This window comes from Lynx rufus, unplaced genomic scaffold (genome assembly GCF_022079265.1).
Source record: "Lynx rufus isolate CCGP_SWC_20201006 ecotype Redwood Valley unplaced genomic scaffold, mLynRuf1.p SCAF_14, whole genome shotgun sequence".
In the NCBI taxonomy this organism is placed as follows: domain Eukaryota; kingdom Metazoa; phylum Chordata; class Mammalia; order Carnivora; family Felidae; genus Lynx; species Lynx rufus.
Window position 1 is genome coordinate 45,722,858 of NW_025814828.1, and position 21,269 is coordinate 45,744,126.

Consider the following 21,269-nt stretch of genomic DNA (forward strand, 5'->3'; position numbering starts at 1 on the left):
AGATAAATACCACAAAATTCTCTAATTTATCCATTTCACATTTCAATAATTAATTTAACAAGAAAAAGTAAAACAAAACATACTGAAGAGCTTTAAAATTATACTTTGCGGATTCTGGGAAGATGGCGGCGTAGGAGGACGCTGGGCTCACCGCGCGTCCTGCTGATCACTTAGATTCCACCTACACCTGCCTAAATAACCCAGAAAACCGCCAGAGGATTAGCAGAACAGAGTCACCGGACCCAAGTGCAGACGAGAGGCCCACGGAAGAGGGTAGGAAGGGCGGCGAGGCGGTGCGCGCTCAACGGACTGGTGGGAGGGAGCCGGGGCGGAGGGGCGGCTCGCCGGCCAAGCAGAGCCCCCGAGTCCGGCTTGCAAAAGTGGAGGGGCCTGACGGACTGTGTTCCGACAGCAAGCGCGACTTAGCGTCTGGGAGGTCATAAGTTAACAGCTCTGCTCGGAAAGCGGGAAGGCTGGAGGACAAAGGGAGGGTGAGCTGCGGAGCCCCTGGACGACAGAGCTCAGTTTGGCGGGGAACAAAGGCGCTAGCCAGCGCCATCTCCCCCGCCCATCCCCCAGCCAAAATCCCAAAGGGAACCGGCTCCGGCCAGGGAAATTGCTCGCTCCGCGCGAACACCCAACTCTGTGCTTCTGCGGAGCCAAACCTCCGGCAGCGATCTGACTCCCTCCGGCTGCCACAGGGCCCCTCCTGAAGTGGATCACCTAAGGAGAAGCGAGCTAAGCCTGCCCCCCCTGCCGCCGTGCACCTTGCCTTCCCACCCCAGCTAATATGCCAGATCCCCAGCATCACAAGCCTGGCAGTGTGCAAGTAGCCCAGACGGGCCACGCCACCCCACAGTGAATCCCGCCCCTAGGAGAGGGGAAGAGAAGGCACACACCAGTCTGACTGTGGCCCCAGCGGTGGGCTGGGGGCAGACATCAGGTCGGACTGCGGCCCCACCCACCAACTCCAGTTATACACCACAGCACAGGGGAAGTGCCCTGCAGGCCCTCACCACACCAGGGACTATCCAAAATGACCAAGCGGAAGAATTCCCCTCAGAAGAATCTCCAGGAAATAACAACAGCTAATGAGCTGATCAAAAAGGATTTAAATAATATAACAGAAAGTGAATTTAGAATAATAGTCATAAAATTAATCGCTGGGCTGGAAAACAGCATACAGGACAGCAGAGAATCTCTTGCTACAGACATCAGGGGACTAAGGAACAGTCACGAGGAGCTGAAAAACGCTTTAAAGGAAATGGAAAACAAAATGCAAACCACCACGGCTCGGATGGAAGAGGCAGAGGAGAGAATAGGTGAACTAGAAGATAAAGTTATGGAAAAAGAGGAAGCTGAGAAAAAGAGAGATAAAAAAATCCAGGAGTATGAGGGGAAAATTAGAGAACTAAGTGATACACTAAAAAGAAATAATATACGCATAATTGGTATCCCAGAGGAGGAAGAGAGAGGGAAAGGTGCTGAAGGGGTACTTGAAGAAATTATAGCTGAGAACTTCCCTGAACTGGGGAAGGAAAAAGGCATTGAAATCCAAGAGGCACAGAGAACTCCCTTCAGACGTAACTTGAATCCATCTTCTGCACGACATATCATAGTGAAACTGGCAAAATACAAGGATAAAGAGAAAATTCTGAAAGCAGCAAGGGGTAAACGTGCCCTCACATATAAAGGGAGACCTATAAGACTCGTGACTGATCTCTCTTTTGAAACTTGGCAGGCCAGAAAGAATTGGCACGAGATTTTCAGGGTGCTAGACAGCAAAAATATGCAGCCGAGAATCCTTTATCCAGCAAGTCTGTCATTTAGAATAGAAGGAGAGATAAAGGTCTTCCCAAACAAACAAAAACTGAAGGAATTTGTCACCACTAAACCAGCCCTACAAGAGATCCTAAGGGGGACCCTGTGAGACAAAGTACCAGAGACATCACTACAAGCATAAAACATACAGACATCACAATGACTCTAAACCCGTATCTTTCTATAATAACACTGAATGTAAATGGATTAAATGCGCCAACCAAAAGACATAGGGTATCAGAATGGATAAAAAAACAAGACCCATCTATTTGCTGTCTACAAGAGACTCATTTTAGACCTGAGGACACCTTCAGATTGAAACTGAGGGGATGGAGAACTATTTATCATGCTACTGGAAGCCAAAAGAAAGCTGGAGTAGCCATACTTATATCAGACAAACTAGACTTTAAATTAAAGGCTGTAACAAGAGATGAAGAAGGACATTATATAATAGTTACAGGGTCTATCCATCAGGAAGAGCTAACAATTATAAATGTCTATGCGCCGAATACCGGAGCCCCCAAATATATAAAACAATTACTCATAAACAGAAGCAACCTTATTGATAAGAATGTGGTAATTGCTGGGGACTTTAACACCCCACTTACATAAATGGATAGATCATCTAGACACACGGTCAATAAAGAAACAAGGGCCCTGAATGAGACACTGGATCAGATGGACTTGACAGATATATTTAGAACTCTGCATCCCAAAGCAACAGAATATACTTTCTTCTCGAGTGCACATGGAACATTCTCCAAGATAGATCATATACTGGGTCACAAAACAGCCCTTCATAAGTTTACAAGAATTGAAATTATACCATGCATACTTTCAGACCACAATGCTATGAAGCTTGAAATCAACCACAGGAAAAAGTCTGGAAAACCTCCAAAAGCATGGAGGTTAAAGAACACCCTACTAACGAATGAGTGGGTCAACCAGGCAATTAGAGAAGAAATCAAAAAATATATGGAAACAAACGAAAATGAAAATACAACAATCCAAACGCTTTGGGACGCAGCGAAGGCAGTCCTGAGAGGAAAATACATTGCCATCCAGGCCTATCTCAAGAAACAAGAAAAATCCCAAATACAAAATCTAACAGCACACCTAAAGGAAATAGAAGCAGAACAGCAAAGGCAGCCTAAACCCAGCAGAAGAAGAGAAATAATAAAGATCAGAGCAGAAAGAAACAATATAGAATCTAAAAAAACTGTAGAGCAGATCAACGAAACCAAGAGTTGGTTTTTTGAAAAAATAAACAAAATTGACAAACCTCTAGCCAGGCTTCTCAAAAAGAAAAGGGAGATGACCCAAATAGATAAAATCATGAATGAAAATGGAATGATTACAACCAATCCCTCAGAGATACAAACAATTATCAGGGAATACTATGAAAAATTATATGCCAACAAATTGGACAACCTGGAAGAAATGGACAAATTCCTGAACACCCACACTCTTCCAAAACTCAATCAGGAAGAAATAGAAAGCTTGAACAGACCCATAACCAGCGAAGAAATTGAATCGGTTATCAAAAATCTCCCAACAAATAAGAGTCCAGGACCAGATGGCTTCCCAGGGGAGTTCTACCAGACGTTGAAAGCAGAGATAATACCTATCCTTCTCAAGCTATTCCAAGAAATAGAAAGGGAAGGAAAACTTCCAGACTCATTCTATGAAGCCAGTATTCCTTTGATTCCTAAACCAGACAGAGACCCAGTAAAAAAAGAGAACTACAGGCCAATATCCCTGATGAATATGGATGCCAAAATTCTCAATAAGATACTAGCAAATCGAATTCAACAGCATATAAAAAGAATTATTCACCATGATCAAGTGGGATTCATTCCTGGGATGCAGGGCTGGTTCAACATTCGCAAATCAATCAACGTGATACATCACATTAACAAAAAAAAAGAGAAGAACCATATGATCCTGTCAATCGATGCAGAAAAGGCCTTTGACAAAATCCAGCACCCTTTCTTAATAAAAACCCTGGAGAAAGTCGGGATAGAAGGAACATACTTAAAGATCATAAAAGCCATTTATGAAAAGCCCACAGCTAACATCATCCTCAACGGGGAAAAACTGAGAGCTTTTTCCCTGAGATCAGGAACACGACAGGGATGCCCACTCTCACCGCTGTTGTTTAACATAGTGCTGGAAGTTCTAGCATCAGCAATCAGACAACAAAAGGAAATCAAAGGCATCAAAATTGGCAAAGATGAAGTCAAGCTCTCGCTTTTTGCAGACGACATGATATTATACATGGAAAATCCGATAGACTCCACCAAAAGTCTGCTAGAACTGATACATGAATTCAGCAAAGTGGCAGGATACAACATCAATGTACAGAAATCAGTTGCATTCTTATACACTAACAATGAAGCAACAGAAAGACAAATAAAGAAACTGATCCCATTCACAATTGCACCAAGAAGCATAAAATACCTAGGAATAAATCTAACCAAAGATGTAAAGGATCTGTATGCTGAAAACTATAGAAAGCTTATGAAGGTAATTGAAGAAGATTTAAAGAAATGGAAAGACATTCCCTGCTCATGGATTGGAAAAATAAATATTGTCAAAATGTCAATACTACCCAAAGCTATCTACACATTCAATGCAATCCCAATCAAAATTGCACCAGCATTCTTCTCGAAACTAGAACAAGCAATCCTAAAATTCATATGGAACCACAAAAGGCCCCGAATAGCCAAAGGAATTTTGAAGAAGACCAAAGCAGGAGGCATCACAATCCCAGACTTCAGCCTCTACTACAAAGCTGTCATCATCAAGACAGCATGGTATTGGCACAAAAACAGACACACAGACCAATGGAATAGAATAGAAACCCCAGAACTAGACCCACAAACATATGGCCAACTCATCTTTGACAAAGCAGGAAAGAACATCCAATGGAAAAAAGACAGCCTCTTTAACAAATGGTGCTGGGAGAACTGGACAGCAACATGCAGAAGGTTGAAACTAGACCACTTTCTCACACCATTTACAAAAATAAACTCAAAATGGATAAAGGACCTAAATGTGAGACAGGAAACCATCAGAACCTTAGAGGAGAAAGCAGGAAAAGACCTCTCTGACCTCAGCCGTAGCAATCTCTTACTCGACACATCCCCAAAGGCAAGGGAATTAAAAGCAAAAGTGAATTACTGGGACCTTATGAAGATAAAAAGCTTCTGCACAGCAAAGGAAACAACCAACAAAACTAAAAGGCAACCAACGGAATGGGAAAAGATATTTGCAAATGACATATCGGACAAAGGGCTAGTATCTAAAATCTATAAAGAGCTCACCAAACTCCACACCCGAAAAACAAATAACCCAGTGAAGAAATGGGCAGAAAACATGAATAGACACTTCTCTAAAGAAGACATCCAGATGGCCAACAGGCACATGAAAAGATGTTCAGCGTCGCTCCTTATCAGGGAAATACAAATCAAAACCACACTCAGGTATCACCTCACGCCAGTCAGAGTGGCCAAAATGAACAAATCAGGAGACTATAGATGCTGGCGAGGATGTGGAGAAACGGGAACCCTCTTGCACTGTTGGTGGGAATGCAAATTGGTGCAGCCGCTCTGGAAAGCAGTGTGGAGGTTCCTCAGAAAATTAAAAATAGACCTACCCTATGACCCAGCAATAGCACTGCTAGGAATCTACCCAAGGGATACAGGAGTACTGATGCATAGGGGCACTTGTACCCCAATGTTCATAGCAGCACTCTCAACAATAGCCAAATTATGGAAAGAGCCTAAATGTCCATCAACTGATGAATGGATAAAGAAATTGTGGTTTATATACACAATGGAATACTACGTGGCAATGAGAAAAAATGAAATATCGCCTTTTGTAGCAACGTGGATGGAACTGGAGAGTGTGATGCTAAGTGAAATAAGCCATACAGAGAAAGACAGAGACCATATGGTTTCACTCTTATGTGGATCCTGAGAAACTTAACAGGAACCCATGGGGGAGGGGAAGGAAAAAAAAAAAAAAAAAAAAAAAGGACGTTAGAGTGGGAGAGAGCCAAAGCATAAGAGACTGTTAAAAACTGAGAACAAACTGAGGGTTGATGGGGGGTGGGAGGGAGGGGCGGGTGGGTGATGGGTATTGAGGAGGGCACCTTTTGGGATGAGCACTGGGTGTTGTATGGAAACCAATTTGTCAATAAACTTCATATAAAAAAAATAAATAAATAAAATTATACTTTGCAAAAAGGAAGAGCATTAATTGAAAACAACCCAGAAAAGGAGGTAAAGGACTGGAACAGATATTTCTCCAAAGATACAGAAATATCCAATAATCCTGTGAAAAGATGTTCAATATTACTTGTAATTAGGGAAATTTAAATCAAAACCACAGGGGTGTCTGGGTGGCTCAGTTTATTAAGCGTTAGACTTCATCTCAGGTCTGGATCTCACAGCTTGTGAGTTTGAGCCCCGTGTTGGGCTCTGTGCTGACATGACAGCTCAGAGCCTGGAGTCTGCTTCAGATTCTGTCTCCGTCTCTCTATGCCCCTCCCCTGCTTGCTCTCTCTCTTTCCCTCTCAAAATAAACATTAAAACATTTTTTAATAAATAAATAAATCAAAACCACAAATAAGATACTATCTTGCACCCATTAGGATGACTATTTTTAAAATAAAAAATAAGAAGTGTTGGTGAAGATGTAGAAAAATTGGAAGCCTAGTACACTGGGTAAACAGTGTGATGGTGCCTCAAAAAGTTAAATATAGAATTACCACATGACCCAGCAATTCCATACCTCAGATTATAACCAAAATTAAAAGCAGGTACTCAAATATTTCTATGCCCACATTTATGACATTATTCAAAATACCCAAAGATGGAAACAACCCAAATGTTCATCAACAAATGAATGGATAAACAAAACGTGATATATACATAAAGAGAATATTATTTAGTCTTAAAAAGAAAGGAAATTCTGATACATGCTACAACACGGATGTGCCTTGAAAACATTGTCAGTGAAATAAGCCAGACACAAAAAGACAAATATTGTATGATTTCACTTATATGAAGTATATAAAATGGACAAATTCACAAACACAGAAACTGGAAGAAGTTACCAGAGGCTAATTACAGAGTTATCAGTTGTGAATGTAATTAAGACCACTGAAATGTACACTTAGAAATGGTTAAAAGTTTCATTTAAAAAGAAATGAACCCCCCCCCAATCTGGGAGCCTAGTGTTGACAGAATGAAACATATTACAGAGAACTTGTACTTACATAATCCTGATTACATGTAAGAAATTTCAATTGGCTAACATCATTGCTAGAAGAAGTTTACTCACACATGAGTCATTATTCAGGATAAAATGTTTTATGTCTTCAGAAAACAGAACACTTCTCGTCAACTCTATAGCTCCATGAATGTAAAATAACTAAGAACAACTTAAAATTTCCATCAGATTTAGTTAAGGAACAAAAAAAATTGATAATATATCACATTACTGCTATTTATGTATTATTATAATTACTGCAAATATTATTAATATTACTGCATATTTATATCAATAAGTCAATCTTTCCACAAAAGTATTAAAATATAAATAAACCATAAAAATTAAATTAATGAATGGAATGCAAAGAGGTAGTAACATATTTACTATAGTCTATGGTGCCAGTTATGATTCAAGCACAGAATAAATGTCATTACCTTGTTTTCACTGGATGAGTCTTCTTGAACCTTAATGCGTCGCCTTTTCTTTTTCTGTTTATAACTCCGCTGATTTTCTTCCAACTCTGCTTTCTTTGCAGACCTAAAGAACATTTAAAATGAAAAATAAAATATTTCAGGAATTTCCTTAAATTAATTATATACTATTTTACTTTTTAATTTTTTTGAGAGAGAGAGTGTGCTTGAGTTGGAAAGGAGCAGAGGGAAAGGCAGATCATCTTAAGCAGACTACGTGCCCAGTGCAGACTCCAACCCAGGGCTCAATCTCACAACCACGAGATCATGACCTGAGCCAAAATCAAGAGTCGGACATTTAACTGATTGAGCCACCCAGGTACCCCTAATTAGATACTATTTTAGAACTGATTTTCCTTTGTGTACATTCCTAAAAAATACAACAAAAACAAAAAGCAAAAACTCTTCACTAGGTTCAAAAAGGATAACCCTTATTTCAAATCCAATAATTAACATTTTAAGTTATTCAGAGGAGAGGTTTGGCATGAGTCATAAGATGGATGATGCCTTTAGAAATATAAATAGCCAACATACAAACATAATATATTCATCACCTCTTAGAAAAAAAGGCAGATTATAAAAGCTAGATGCTGGTTTCTTAAAATGAGCTTACAAACAAAAAAAGAAAATAGTAACAACTTTTGGCAAAAAAAGTACTTTGGGCTTAGAAATTGGTGTATAAAGTTACATATTTTAAGACAGTACATTCCTGGCATAAATAACAGAAACACATTATCAATGAGAGAAAAATGTGACTCCAGATAAAACATCACATTTGTGATGAACTGATTTTCCACAAGGTGTCAAGACAATGCAACAGGTAAAACAACATCTTTTAGATAAATGGTACTAAGACTAGTAGTTATCTACATGCAAAGGAATAAAGTTGGACCTCTATCTTACATCATATATAAAAATTAACTCAAAATGGATCAAAATCCCCTTAAAACAGACATATAGATAGATAATGTTCTAGCTAACAGACTGCTCACTAATTTATTGTTGAAAAAGTAAGAAAATGGCTATAGACATATTCTGCTGGGGGGGGGGGGGGTCATAGGGAGAAAAAAACTGACCTGTATAAGACACTTTGAAAACATGTATGACAGGAGAGAGCTAAGATGGCAGCATAGTACAGGGACCCTAGGCTTACCCTGTCCCTCAAAGACAGGTAAATAACTATCAAATCATTCTGAATACCTAAGAAATTGACCTGAGAACTGATAAAACAAACGCCACAACTAGAAAGAGAGAAGAAGCCACACTGAAGAAAGTAGGCAGTTCTGAGGTGTGGTTTGGGGGAGAGACCGACCGTGTGTGCTGCAGAAACACTGGATTGCACAGAGATACACACAAGAACAGCACATCCCCCAAAGCCACTGGTGGAAAATGAGAGGAGCTGATTTTCATGAGTTTTTGCAACCAGTGGAATCAAAGACTGGAGTATTAGAGGTTGGTGGGCTTGGCTAGAATAGACTGGAGTGCACTGTCCTACTACTGGACAGAAGGCAGGCAAGCAACCCTGTTGCTGTTTGTTCCACAAACAGTGCAATCTGTGCATGGGGAGACACTGTTCCCTCTTCTTAGAATGCATTTGTGAGAGGTGGCATTGCTTTATAAGGCAAAAGGACCAAGTGGGCACCATTCCCTCAAGAAAGTTTTGAGTTTAAAGTAGCAGGATTGGCTGTGATAGAGGCGAAAGGGCACTGCACTGCTCCAGGCAGGCAAGCAACCCGGGGAAAGACAGTGTGAAAACAGAGATCTGAAAAACACCTACTATGCACGAGTGGAAATTATTCGCTCTTCTAGAAGGGCTTCCCTCAGACGAGCCAGCATGGACTCCAACTGGCTGGTGCCATTTCCCTCCCCACCCTCAGTATAAACCAACTTCAGGAAACAACATGGCGCCAACATTGGCTGCTTAACCTGCTTACACCAAGTCCTATCCCCTTGTGCTCTGCTGGTACTGCTTTTCTCAGACAAGTGTCTGAGACCAAAAGACCAGTAAACACCCATTCATGCACCACATCTACTGACCACAGAGCTCTACAAAGCTTTAGTTCTAGTGGAAATACTATCAGGTCTCTCTTAGATAGCAGACAACAGCACACCTACTTAAAACACACCACATTCTGGCCAAGGTCCCAACACTACCCACTGCAGGGAAGGAGAACCTCTGCAGATGACTAAACTGAGGAATAAAGCAGAGACACTTCCTGAAGTTCCGAGTCCTAAACATTATATGACCTCTTTTTCATGAAGCCATTACTCAGGAACAGGAAACCTAACAGGCTTTTCCAACACACAGAAAAAGATAAAGACATAAAGAAAATGTCTACATAGAGTAATTTATCCCAAAAGAAAGAACAAGAAAAGGTCAAAGCCAGAGATCTAATCAAAACAGATATAATATGCCTAATGCAGAATTTAAAGCAACAATCATAGGTTACTGCCTAGACTTCAGAAAAACATGGAAGACATCACAAACACACTTATCATAGAAATAAAAGAGCTAAAAACAATCATTCAAAAATTAAAACAGCAATAACTGAGATTTGAAACAGACTGGATGTAATGACCACAAGCATGGAAGAAGTAGACAAATGAACAAATGATACAGAAGATAGAATTATGGGGGTCGCCTGGGTGACTCAGTTGGTAGAGTGTCTGACTCTTAATTTCAGCTCAGTTCATGATCCCAGAGTCATGGGATTGAGCCCCATGTCAGGCTCTTCACTGGGTGTGGAGCCTGCTTAAGATTCTCTCTACCTCTGCCCCTATCCCCCACTCGCATGCTCTCTCTAAAAAAAAAAAAAAAAAAAAAAAAAAAAGAGGAAGAAGATAAAATTACAGAAAATAATGAATCTGAATAAAAGAGAGAAAGAAGAATGATACATCATGGCATCAGGCATAGGGAACTCAGTGACACCATCAAATGTAATAATATTTGTATCATGAGAGCCACACAAAAAGAGAGATTAAAGAGAGTAAAAGGTATATTTGAGAAAATAATAGCTGAAAACTTTCATAATCTGGGGAAGGAAACAGACATACAAATCCAAGAGGTACAGAGAACTCCCATCAAAATCAACAAAAGCAGAACACCAAGACATATCATAATTAAATTCGCAAAACATAGTAATAAAGAAAAAAATCGTAAAAGCAGCAAGACAAAAGAAGTCCCTAACTTACAAGGGAAGATGCATAAGGTAGTAGCAAATCCCTTCATAGAAACGTGGCAAGCCAGAAAGGAGTGGCATGACATATTCAAAGCTGAATGGGAAAAATCTGCAGACAAGACTACTCCATCCAGCAAGGCCATCATTCAGAATCAAATGAGAGATAAAGAACGTCCCAGACAAATAAAAACTAAATGAGTTCATGACAACTAAAGCAACCCTGCAAGAAATATTAAAAAGGACTCTTCAAGTGGGAAAGGAAGACAGACAAAGACAAGAAAGGAACAGAGAAAATATCCAAAAACAATGACAAAACAAGTAATAAAACGGCACTAAATTCATATCTATCAATAATCACGCTGAATATAAAAGGACTAAATACTCCAATCAAAAGACATAAGGTACCAAAATGGATAAAAACACAAGACCGATCTATAACCTGCCTACAAGAAACTCATGATAGACCTATGGACACCTGCACATTGAAAGTTAGGGGATAGGTAAATATTTATCTTGTAAATGGACGTCAAAAGCAAGCCAGAGTCACTATATGTATATCAGACAAACTAGATTTTAAACAAAAGACTTTAACAAGAGATGAAGAAGGTTATTATATCATAATAAAGGGGTCTCTCCAAAAAAATCTAACAATTGTAAATATTTATGCCCTCAACATGAAAGCACCCAAATATATAAAACAATAACAGACATAAAAGAACTTATTGATAATAATACAATAATAGTAGGGGACTTAAACACTCCACTTAACAATGATGGACAGAACACCTAAGCAGAAAATGAACAAGGAAACAATGGCTTTGAATGACACACTGGACCAGATGGATTTAACAAATGCATGCAGAACATTTTATGCTAAATCAACACAATATACCTCCCTTTTGAGAGCACATGGGACATACTCCAGAAAAGATCACATACTAGATCACAAATAAGGCCCCAAGAAGTACAAAAAGATTGAGATCATACCATGCAACTTTTCTAACCACAACACGATAAAACTTGAAGTAAACCACAAGAAAACATTTGGAAATACTACAAATACAAAGAGGTTAAAGAACATCCTTCTAAAGAATGACTAAGTCAACTAGAAAATTAAAGAAAATTAAAAAATACATGGAAACAAATGAAAATGAAAGCAGGACAATCCAAAACCTTTGGGATACAGTAAAACCAGTCATAAGAGGGGAAGTGTATACCAAGACAAGCCTACTGCAAGAAGCAAGGAATTCTCAAAGACAAAACCTAACCTTACACATAAAGGAGCTAGAAAAAGAACAAGAAACATAGCCAAAAGGCAGCAGAAGAAGAGAAATAATAAAAATTACACGAAAAATAAATGACACAGAATCAAAATCAATAGTAGAAGAACAAACAAATCAATGAAACCAGGAGCAGGTACTTTGAAAAAAATTAATAAAACTGATAAACTCCTAGCCAGACATATCAAAAAAAGAGAAAGACCCAAATAAATAAAATCACAAATGGGACAGGAGGGATAACCACAAATACCACAGAAATACAAACTATAAGAGAATATTATGAAAAACTTTATGCAAACAAATTGGTAAATGTGGAAGAAATGGATAAATTCCGAGAAAACATATAAACTACAAAATTGAAACTGGAAGAAAAAGAAAATTTCGACAGACTGATAACCAGCAATGAAATTGAAATTGGTAGTCAAAAACCTCCCAAAATGGGCGCTTGGGGGGCTCAGTTGGTTGAGCGTCCAACTTCAGATCAGGTCATAATCTCACGGTTTGTGAGTTCCAGTCCCACGTCTGGATATGTGCTGACAGCTCAGAGCCTGGAGCTGCTTCGATTCTGTGTCTCCTTCTGTCTCAGCTCCTCCCCCACTCACAGTCTGTCTCTCTTTCTCTCACAAATAAACAAACATTAAAAAAATTAAAAAAAAAAAAAAAAAACTCCCAACAAACTAAACTCCAGAGCCAGATGGCTTCCTAGGGGAATTTTACCAAACGTTAAAAGAAGAGTTAAGGGCACCTCGGTGGTTCAATCAGTTAAGTGTCAGACTTTCGCTTAGGTCAAGATCTCACAGTTTATGAGTTCAAGCCCTGCATCAGGCTTCTGCTGTCAGCACAGAGCCCACTTTGGATCCTCTGTCTCCCTTTCTCTGCCTCTCCCCTGCTTTCTCTCAATCTCAAAAATAAATATTTATTAGAATAGTTAATACCTATTCTTCTCAAACTAATACAAAATAGAAATGGAAGGAAAACTTCCAAATTCACTCTATAAGGCCAATATTAGCCTGATTCCAAAATTAGATAAAAGACTCCACTAAAAAAGACAACTGCAGGCAAATGTCCCTGATAAAGACGGCTGCAAAAGTTCTCAACACAAAAGTAGTAAAAAAAATCCAACAGCACATTAAAAAAAATCATTCAACACAATCAAATGGGATTTATTCCTGTGCTGCAAGGGTGGTTCAATATTCATAAATCAATCAACATGATTCACCACATTTATAAAGGAAAGGATAAGAATCATATAATCCCCTCAATAGATGCTCAGTAAGTACTTGATGAAGCACAGCACTGAATCTTAATAAAAAACCTCAACAAAGTAGATATATATGGAACATACATCAACATCATAAAGGCCATGTATGAAAAACCCAAAGTTAATAAAATCAATAGCAAAAAACTGATAACTTTTCCTGTACAGTCAAGAACAAGGAAGGGATGTCCAGTCTCTCCACACTGTTACTTAACATACTAGTGGAAGTCTCAGCCTTAGCAATAAGCTAACAAACAAAAATAAAAGGCTTCCAATATCAGCAAGGAAGAAGTCAAACATTAACTGCTTACAGATGCCATGATATGCTATATAGAAAACATAAAAGACTCCACCAAAAAATTGTTACAAATGATAACAAATTCAGTAAAGTTGCAGAATTCAAAATCAATATGCAAAACTCTCTTTCATTTCTATACCCCAATAATGAAGAAGCAGAAAAAGAAATAAAGGAGTCAATCCCACTTCCAACTGAACCAAAAACCGTAAGATACCTAGGAATAAACCTAACCACAGAAGTGAAGTATCTGTACTCTGAAAATGATAAAACACTTATGAAAGAAATTGAAGAAGACACAAAGAAATGGAAAAACATTCCATGCTCGTGGGTTGAAAGAACAAATATTGTTAAAATGTCTACACTACACACAAAGCTATCTACATATTTATGCAATCCTTATAAAAATACCAACAGTATTTTTCATAGAACTAGACTAAACAATCCTAAAATTTGTATGGAACCCAAAAGACCTCAAAGAGCCAAAGCAATCTTTAAAAAGAAAAGCAGGGGCAGGGGAGGAGCCAAGATGTCAGAAAAGCATGGAAGTTTTCTGTGTGTCTCACGTCCATGAAATATAGCCAGACCAACACACCTAGAAAAATGATTGGAGGATTAACACAACGATCTGCATAACCTAAACCACAGAATTAAGGAAAAAGAGAAAAAATTCATTTTTATTTTGTTTTTATTAAAAATATTTTTCTTTAATTTTTATTACTATATTTTTTACTTCTGTGTAAACTTTCTTAAATTCTATTTTACTTCCATCATTTATTTTAGTCTACTTGAGTATATTCACCATTTCAAATTTTCAAACAATTTCTTTTTTTTCTTTTTTTCGCTTTTTAATTTCTTTTTCTTGAATGCAGAAAAACTTCACTTTTACTTTCAATTTCTATTAAAAATATTTTCATTTAATTTTTTTACTAGTTTTTGCTTTTATGTAAATTTTTTCAAATTCTATTTTACTTCCTACACTTTTTTTAGTCTACTACAGTGTATTCACTTTTTCAAATTTTCAAACTATTTCCTTTTTTTTTAATTTTTTATTTCTTTTCTTTTTCTTGAATACAGAAAGAGAAAAAATTCATTTTTATTGTTAATTGTTATTAAAAATATTTTTCTTTAATTTTTTTCTACTATATTCTTTACTTTTGTGTATTATTTTTTCCAATTATATTTTACTCCCATCACCTCATTTTACTCTACCTGAGTGTATTCATTTTTTCAAACTCTCAATTACCTTTTTTTCTTCTTTCCCCCCCTTTTTTATCTCTAATCTGTCAAACCACTTTTGATACCCAGACCAAAACACACCTAGGATCTAGCATCATGTAGTCAATTGTGTGTGTGTGTGTGTGTGTGTAATATTTTAATTTTAATATTTTTTAATTTTTTTAATTTCAATTTTTCTACTTCATAAATTCCTCTTCTCCCTTCAAAATGACAAAACGAAGGAATTCACCCCAAAATAAAGAAAACAAAGAAACAACAACCAGGGACTTAACCAACACAGATACAAGCAAGATGTCTGAACCAGAATTTAGAATCATGATAATAAGAATACTAGCTGCAGTCAAAAATAGATTAGAATCCCTTTCTGCAGAGATACAAGAAGTAAAAAATAGCCATAATGAAATTAAAAATGCTATAACTGAGCTCCTATCACGGATGGATGCAGTGGCAGCAAGGACAGATTAGGCAGAACAGAGAATCAGCAATATAGAGGACAAACTTATAGAGAATAATGAAGCAGAAAAGAAGAGGGAGATTAAGGCAAAAGAGCACAAATTAAGAATTAGAGAAATCAGTGACTCATTAAAAAGGAACAACATCAGAATCATAGGGGTCCCAGAAAAGGAAGAGAAATAGGTGTAGAAGGGTTTTGTGAGCAAATCATAGCAGAAAACTTACCTAACCTGGGGAAAGACACAGACATCAAAATCCAGGAAGCACAGAGGACCCCCATTAGATTTAACAAAAACCAACCATCAACAAGGCATATCATAGTCAAATTCACAAAATACTCAGACAAGGAGAGAATCATGAAAGCAGCAAGGGAAAAAAGGTCCCTAACCTACAAGGGAAGACAGATAAGGTTTGCAGCACACCTATCCAGAGAAACTTGGCAGGCCAGAAAGGAGTGGCAGGATAAACTCAGTGTGCTGAATCAGAAAAATATGCAGCCAAGAATTCTTTATCCAGGAAAGCTGTCATTCAAAATAGAAGGAGAGAGAAAAAGTCTCCCAGACAAACAAAAATGAAAGGAGTTTGTGACCACTAAACCAGCCCTGCAAGAAATTTTAAGGGGGACTCTCTGAGGGGAGAAAAGATGAAAAAATACATATATAAATAAATAAATACCATAAGCAACAAAGATTAGAAAGGACCAGAGAACACCACCAGAAAGTCCAACTGTACAAGCATCATAATGCCAATAAATTCATATCTTTCAGTACTCACTCTAAACATCAATGGACTCAATGCTCTAATCAAAAGACACAGGGTAACAGAATGGGTAAGGAAACAAGATCCATCTATATGCTGTTTACCAGAGCCCCACGTTAGACCTAAAGACACCTTCAGATTGAAGATAAGGGGATGGAGAACCATCTATCATGCTAATGGCAAACAAAAGAAAGCCAGAGTAGCCATACTTATATCACACAATCTACACTTTAAAATAAAGACTGAATCATGAGATGCAGAAGGGCATTATATCATAATCAAGGGGTCTTTCCACCAAGAAGACCTAACAATTGTAAACATTTATGTGCCAAATGTGGCAGGACCCAAATATATAAATCAATTAATCACAAACATCAAGAAACTCATCGATAGTAATACCATAATAGTAGGAGACTTCAACACCCCACTCACAGCAATGGACAGATCATCTAATCAAAAAACCAACAAGGAAACAATGGCTTTGAATGACACACTGGACCAGATGGACGTAGATATATTCAGAACATTTCATCCTAAAGCAACAGAATATACATTCTTCTCCAGTGCACATGAAACGTTCTCCAGAATAGACCATATACTGGGACACAAATAAGCCCTAAGCAAGTACAAAAAGATCAAGACCATACCGTGCATATTTTCAGAACACAACACTATAAAACACGAAATCAACCACAAGAAAAAATTTGGAAAGGTAACAAGTACTTGGAGAATGAAGAACATTCTACTAAAGAATGAATGGGCTAACAAAACAGTTAAAGAGGAAATTAAGAAGTATATGGAAGTCAATAAAAATGATAACACCACAGCCCAAAACTTCGGGGACATAGCAAAGGTTGTCATAAGAGCAAAGTATATAGCAATCCAGGCCTTACTAAAGAAGGCAGAAAGATCTCAGATACACAACTTAACCTTACGCCTTAAGGAGCTGGAAAAAGAACAGCAAATAAAACCCAAAACCAGCAGAAGACAGGAAATAATAAAGATTAGAACAGAAATTAATGCTATCGAAACAAACAAACAAAAAAAAAAAAACAGAAGAGATGAAATGAAAGCAGAAACTGGTTCTTTGAAAGAATTAACAAAATTGATAAACCACTAGCCAGTTTGATCAAAAACTAACAGAAAATGACCCAAATGAATAAAATCAAGAATGAAAGAGGAGAGATCACAACCAACACAGCTGAAATAAAAACAATATGAGAATACTATCAGCAATTATATGCCAATAAAATGGGAAATCCGGAAGAAATGGACAAATTCCTAGAAACATATACACTACAAACACTGAAACAGGAAGAAACAGAAAATTTGAACAGACCCATAACCAGTAAGGAAATCAAATTAGTAATCAAAAATCTTCCAAAACACAAGAGTCCAGGGCCAGATGGCTTTCCAGGCGAATTCTACCAAACATTTCAGGAAGAGTTAACACCTATTCTCTTGAAGCTGTTCCAAAAAATAGAAATGGAAGGAAAACTTCCAAACTCTATGAGGCCAGCATTACTTTGATCTAAAACCAGACAGAGAAGCCACTAAAAAGGAGAACTACAGACCAATCGCCCTGATGAACATGGATGTAAAAATCCTCAACAAGATATTAGCCAAGCGGCTCCAACAATACATTAAAAAAATTATTCACCACAACCAAGTGGGGTTTATACCTGGGACACAGGGCTGATTTAATATCCCCAAAACAATTAACCTAATTCATCACATCAATAAAAGAAAGGACAAGAACCATATGATCCTCTCAATAGATGCAGAGAAAGCATTTGACAAAATACAGCATCCTTTCTTGATAAAAACCCTCAAGAAAGTAGGGATAGAAGGAGCATACCTCGAGATCATAAAAGCCATGTATGAAGGACCCAACGCTAATATCATCCTCAATGGGGAAAAACTGAGAGCTTTCCCCCTAAGGTCAGGAACAAAACAGGGATGTCCACTTTCAACACTGTTATTCAACATAATATTGGAAGTCTTAGCTCTGCAATCAGACAACACAAAGAAATAAAAGGCATCCAAATCGGCCAAGAGGAGGTCAAACTTCCACTCTTCACAGATGACATGATACTCTATATGGAAAACCCTAATGATTCCACCAAAAAACTGCTAGAATTGATTCATGACTTCAGCAAAGTTGCAGGATATAAAATCAATGCACAGAAATCGGTTGTATTCCTATACACCAACAATGAAGCAACAGAAAGAGAAATCAAGGAATAGATCCCATTTACAGTTGCACAAAAACCCATAAAATACGTAGGAATAAATCTAACCGAAGAGGTGAAAAAACTATACACTGAAAAGTACAGAAAGCTTATGAAAGAAATTGAAGAAGACACAAAAAAATGGTTAAAGATTCCATGCTCCTGCATAGGAAGGACAAATATTGTTAAAATGTTGATACTACCCAAAGCAATCTACACAGTCAATGCAATCCCTACCAAAATAACACCAGCATTCTTCACAGAGCTAAAACAAATAATCCTAAAATTTGTATGGAACCAGAAAAGTCCCCAAATAGCCAAAACAATCTTGAAAATTAAAACCAGAACAGTGGGCATCACAATCCCAGACTTCAAGCTATACTACAAAGCTGTAATCATCAAGACAGTATGGTACTGGCACAAGAACAGACACTCAGATCAATGGAACAGAAGAGAACCCAAAAATGGACCCACAAACGTATAGCCAACTAATCTCTGACAAAGCAGGAAAGAACAGCCAATGGAATAAAGACAGTCTCTTCAGCAAGTGGTGCTGGGAAAACTGGACAGCGACATGCAGAAGAATGAACCTGGACCACTTTCTTACACCGTACACAAAAATAAACGCAAAATGGATGAAAGACCTCCATGTAAGACAGGAAGCCATCAAAATCCTCGAGGAGAAAGCAGACAAAAACTCTTTGATCTTGGCCGCAGCAACTTCTTACTCAACATGTCTCCAGAGGCAAGGGAAACAAAAGCCAAAATGAACTACTGGGACCTCATCAAAATAAAAAGCTTCTGCACAGCCAAGGAAACAATCAGCAAAACTAAAAGGCAACCAACAGAATGGGAGAAGATATTTGCAAATGACATATCGGATAAAGGGTTAGTATCCAAAATCTACAAATAACTTATCAAGCTCAACACTCAAAAAACAAATAATCCAGTGAAGAAATGGGCAAAAGACATGAATAGACACTTCTCCCCAGGAAGACATCCAGATGGCCAACCGACACATGAGAAAATGCTCCACATCACTCATCATCACAGAAATACAAACCAAAACCATAATGAGATACCAACTTACACCTGTCAGAACGGCTAACATTAACAACTCAGGCAACAACAGATGATGGCAAGGATGCGGAGAAAGAGGATCTCTTTTGCATTGTTGGTGGGAATGCAAGTTGGTGCAGCCACTCTGGAAAACAGTATGGAGGGTCCTCAAAAAACTAAAAATAGAACTACCCTATGACCCTGCCACTGCAGTACTAGGCATTTATCCACGGGATACAGGTGTGCTGTTTCATGGGACACACACACCCCATGTTTACAGCAGCACTATCAACAATAGCCAAAGTATGGAAAGAGCCCACATGTCCATCAACGGATGAATGGATAAAGAAGACGTGGTATATATATACAATGGAGTATTACTCAGCAATCAAAAAGAATGAAATCTTGCCATTTGCAACTACGTGGATGGAACTGGAGGGTATTATGCTAAGTGAAATTAGAGACAGACACACAGCCATTCATATGAGGACTTTATGAGACAAAACAGATGAACATTAAGGGAAGGGAAACAAAAATAATACAAAAACAGGAAGGGGGACAAAACAGAAGAGACTCATAAATATGGAAAACAAACTGAGGGTTACTGGAGGGGTTGTGGGAGGGGGAATGGGCTAAATGGGTAAGGGGCATTAAGGAATCTACTCCAGAAATCATTGTTGCGTTGCTAATTAACATGGATGTAAATTTTTAAAAAGAAAATTAAAAAAAAAAAAAAAAAGAAAAGAAAAGCAGGGGTGCCTGGGTGGCTCAGTTGGTTAAGTGTCTGACTTTGGCTCAGGTGATGGTATCACCGTTCATGGGTTGGAGCCCCACATCAGGCTTTGTGCTGGCAGCTCAGAGCCTGGAGCCTGCTTCAGATTCTGTCTCTCTCTCTGCCCCTCACCTGCTTGCACACTTGCTCTCTCTCTCAAAAATAAATAAACATTAAATAAACTTTTTTAAAGAAAAGCAAAGCTGGAGGCATCACAATTCCAGACTTCAAGTTAGAGTACAAAGCTGAAGTGATCAAGACAGTATGATACTGACACAAAAGCAGACACACAGATCAATAGAACAGATAAAAAAAAAACTGAAATGAACCCACAACTAAATGGTCAACTCATCTTCAACAAAGCAGGAAATATTATCCAATGGGAAAAAGACAGCCTCTTCAACAAATGGTGCTGGGAACACTGGGAAGCAACATGCAGAAGAATGAAACTGGACCACCTTGTTACACCATATGCAAAAACAAATTCAAAATCAATTAAAGGCCTAAATGTGAGACAGAAAACCATCAAAATCCTAGAGGAAAACACAAGCAGTAACATCTTTTACACTGGCCTTAGCAACTTCTTACTAGATATATCTCCTGAGGCAAGGGAAACAAAAACAAAAATAAACTATTGGGATCTCATCAAGATAAGAAGATTCTGAACAGTGAAGGAAACCAGCAACAGAGCTAAGAGAACCACTGGAATGGGAGAAGATATATGCAAATGACACATCTGATAAAGGGTTACTATCCAACAATGTATAAAGAACTTATAAAACTCAACACCAAAAACTTAATTAAGTTAACAAGCAGAAGAAATGAATAGACATTTTTCCAAAGAAAACATACAGCTGGCCAACAGGCACATGAAAAGATGCTCAACATCATCGTGAAAATGCAAATCAAAACTACAACAAGATATAACCTGACACCACTCAGAATGGCTAACATTAACAACCTAAGAAACAGTTATTGGCAAGAATGTGGACAAAGGGGATCCACTTACACTGCTAGTGTGAAGCAAACTGGTATAGCACTCTCCAAAACCATATGTATGTTCCTCATAAAGTTAAAAATAGGTGACCCCTCAGTGGCTCAGTAAGATGAGTGTCCGACTCATGATTTCAACTCAGGTCATGATCTCATGGTTCACTGGCCAAGCTCTGGATC

At 38.1% G+C, this 21,269-nt stretch overlaps 1 protein-coding gene across 7 annotated transcripts in view; it reads right to left on the bottom strand.

Moving 5' to 3' along the window:
• ATRX (ATRX chromatin remodeler) overlaps positions 1 to 21,269 on the bottom strand; it is a 322,803-nt gene that overhangs the window by 142,956 nt on the left and 158,578 nt on the right. For all 7 annotated transcript variants that reach the window (XM_047076254.1, XM_047076252.1, XM_047076256.1 and 4 more), the window contains one exon: positions 7,536 to 7,638. In XM_047076254.1, coding sequence (XP_046932210.1) covers positions 7,536 to 7,638 — 103 coding nt within the window. The remainder of the gene's footprint in view (positions 1 to 7,535; positions 7,639 to 21,269) is intronic.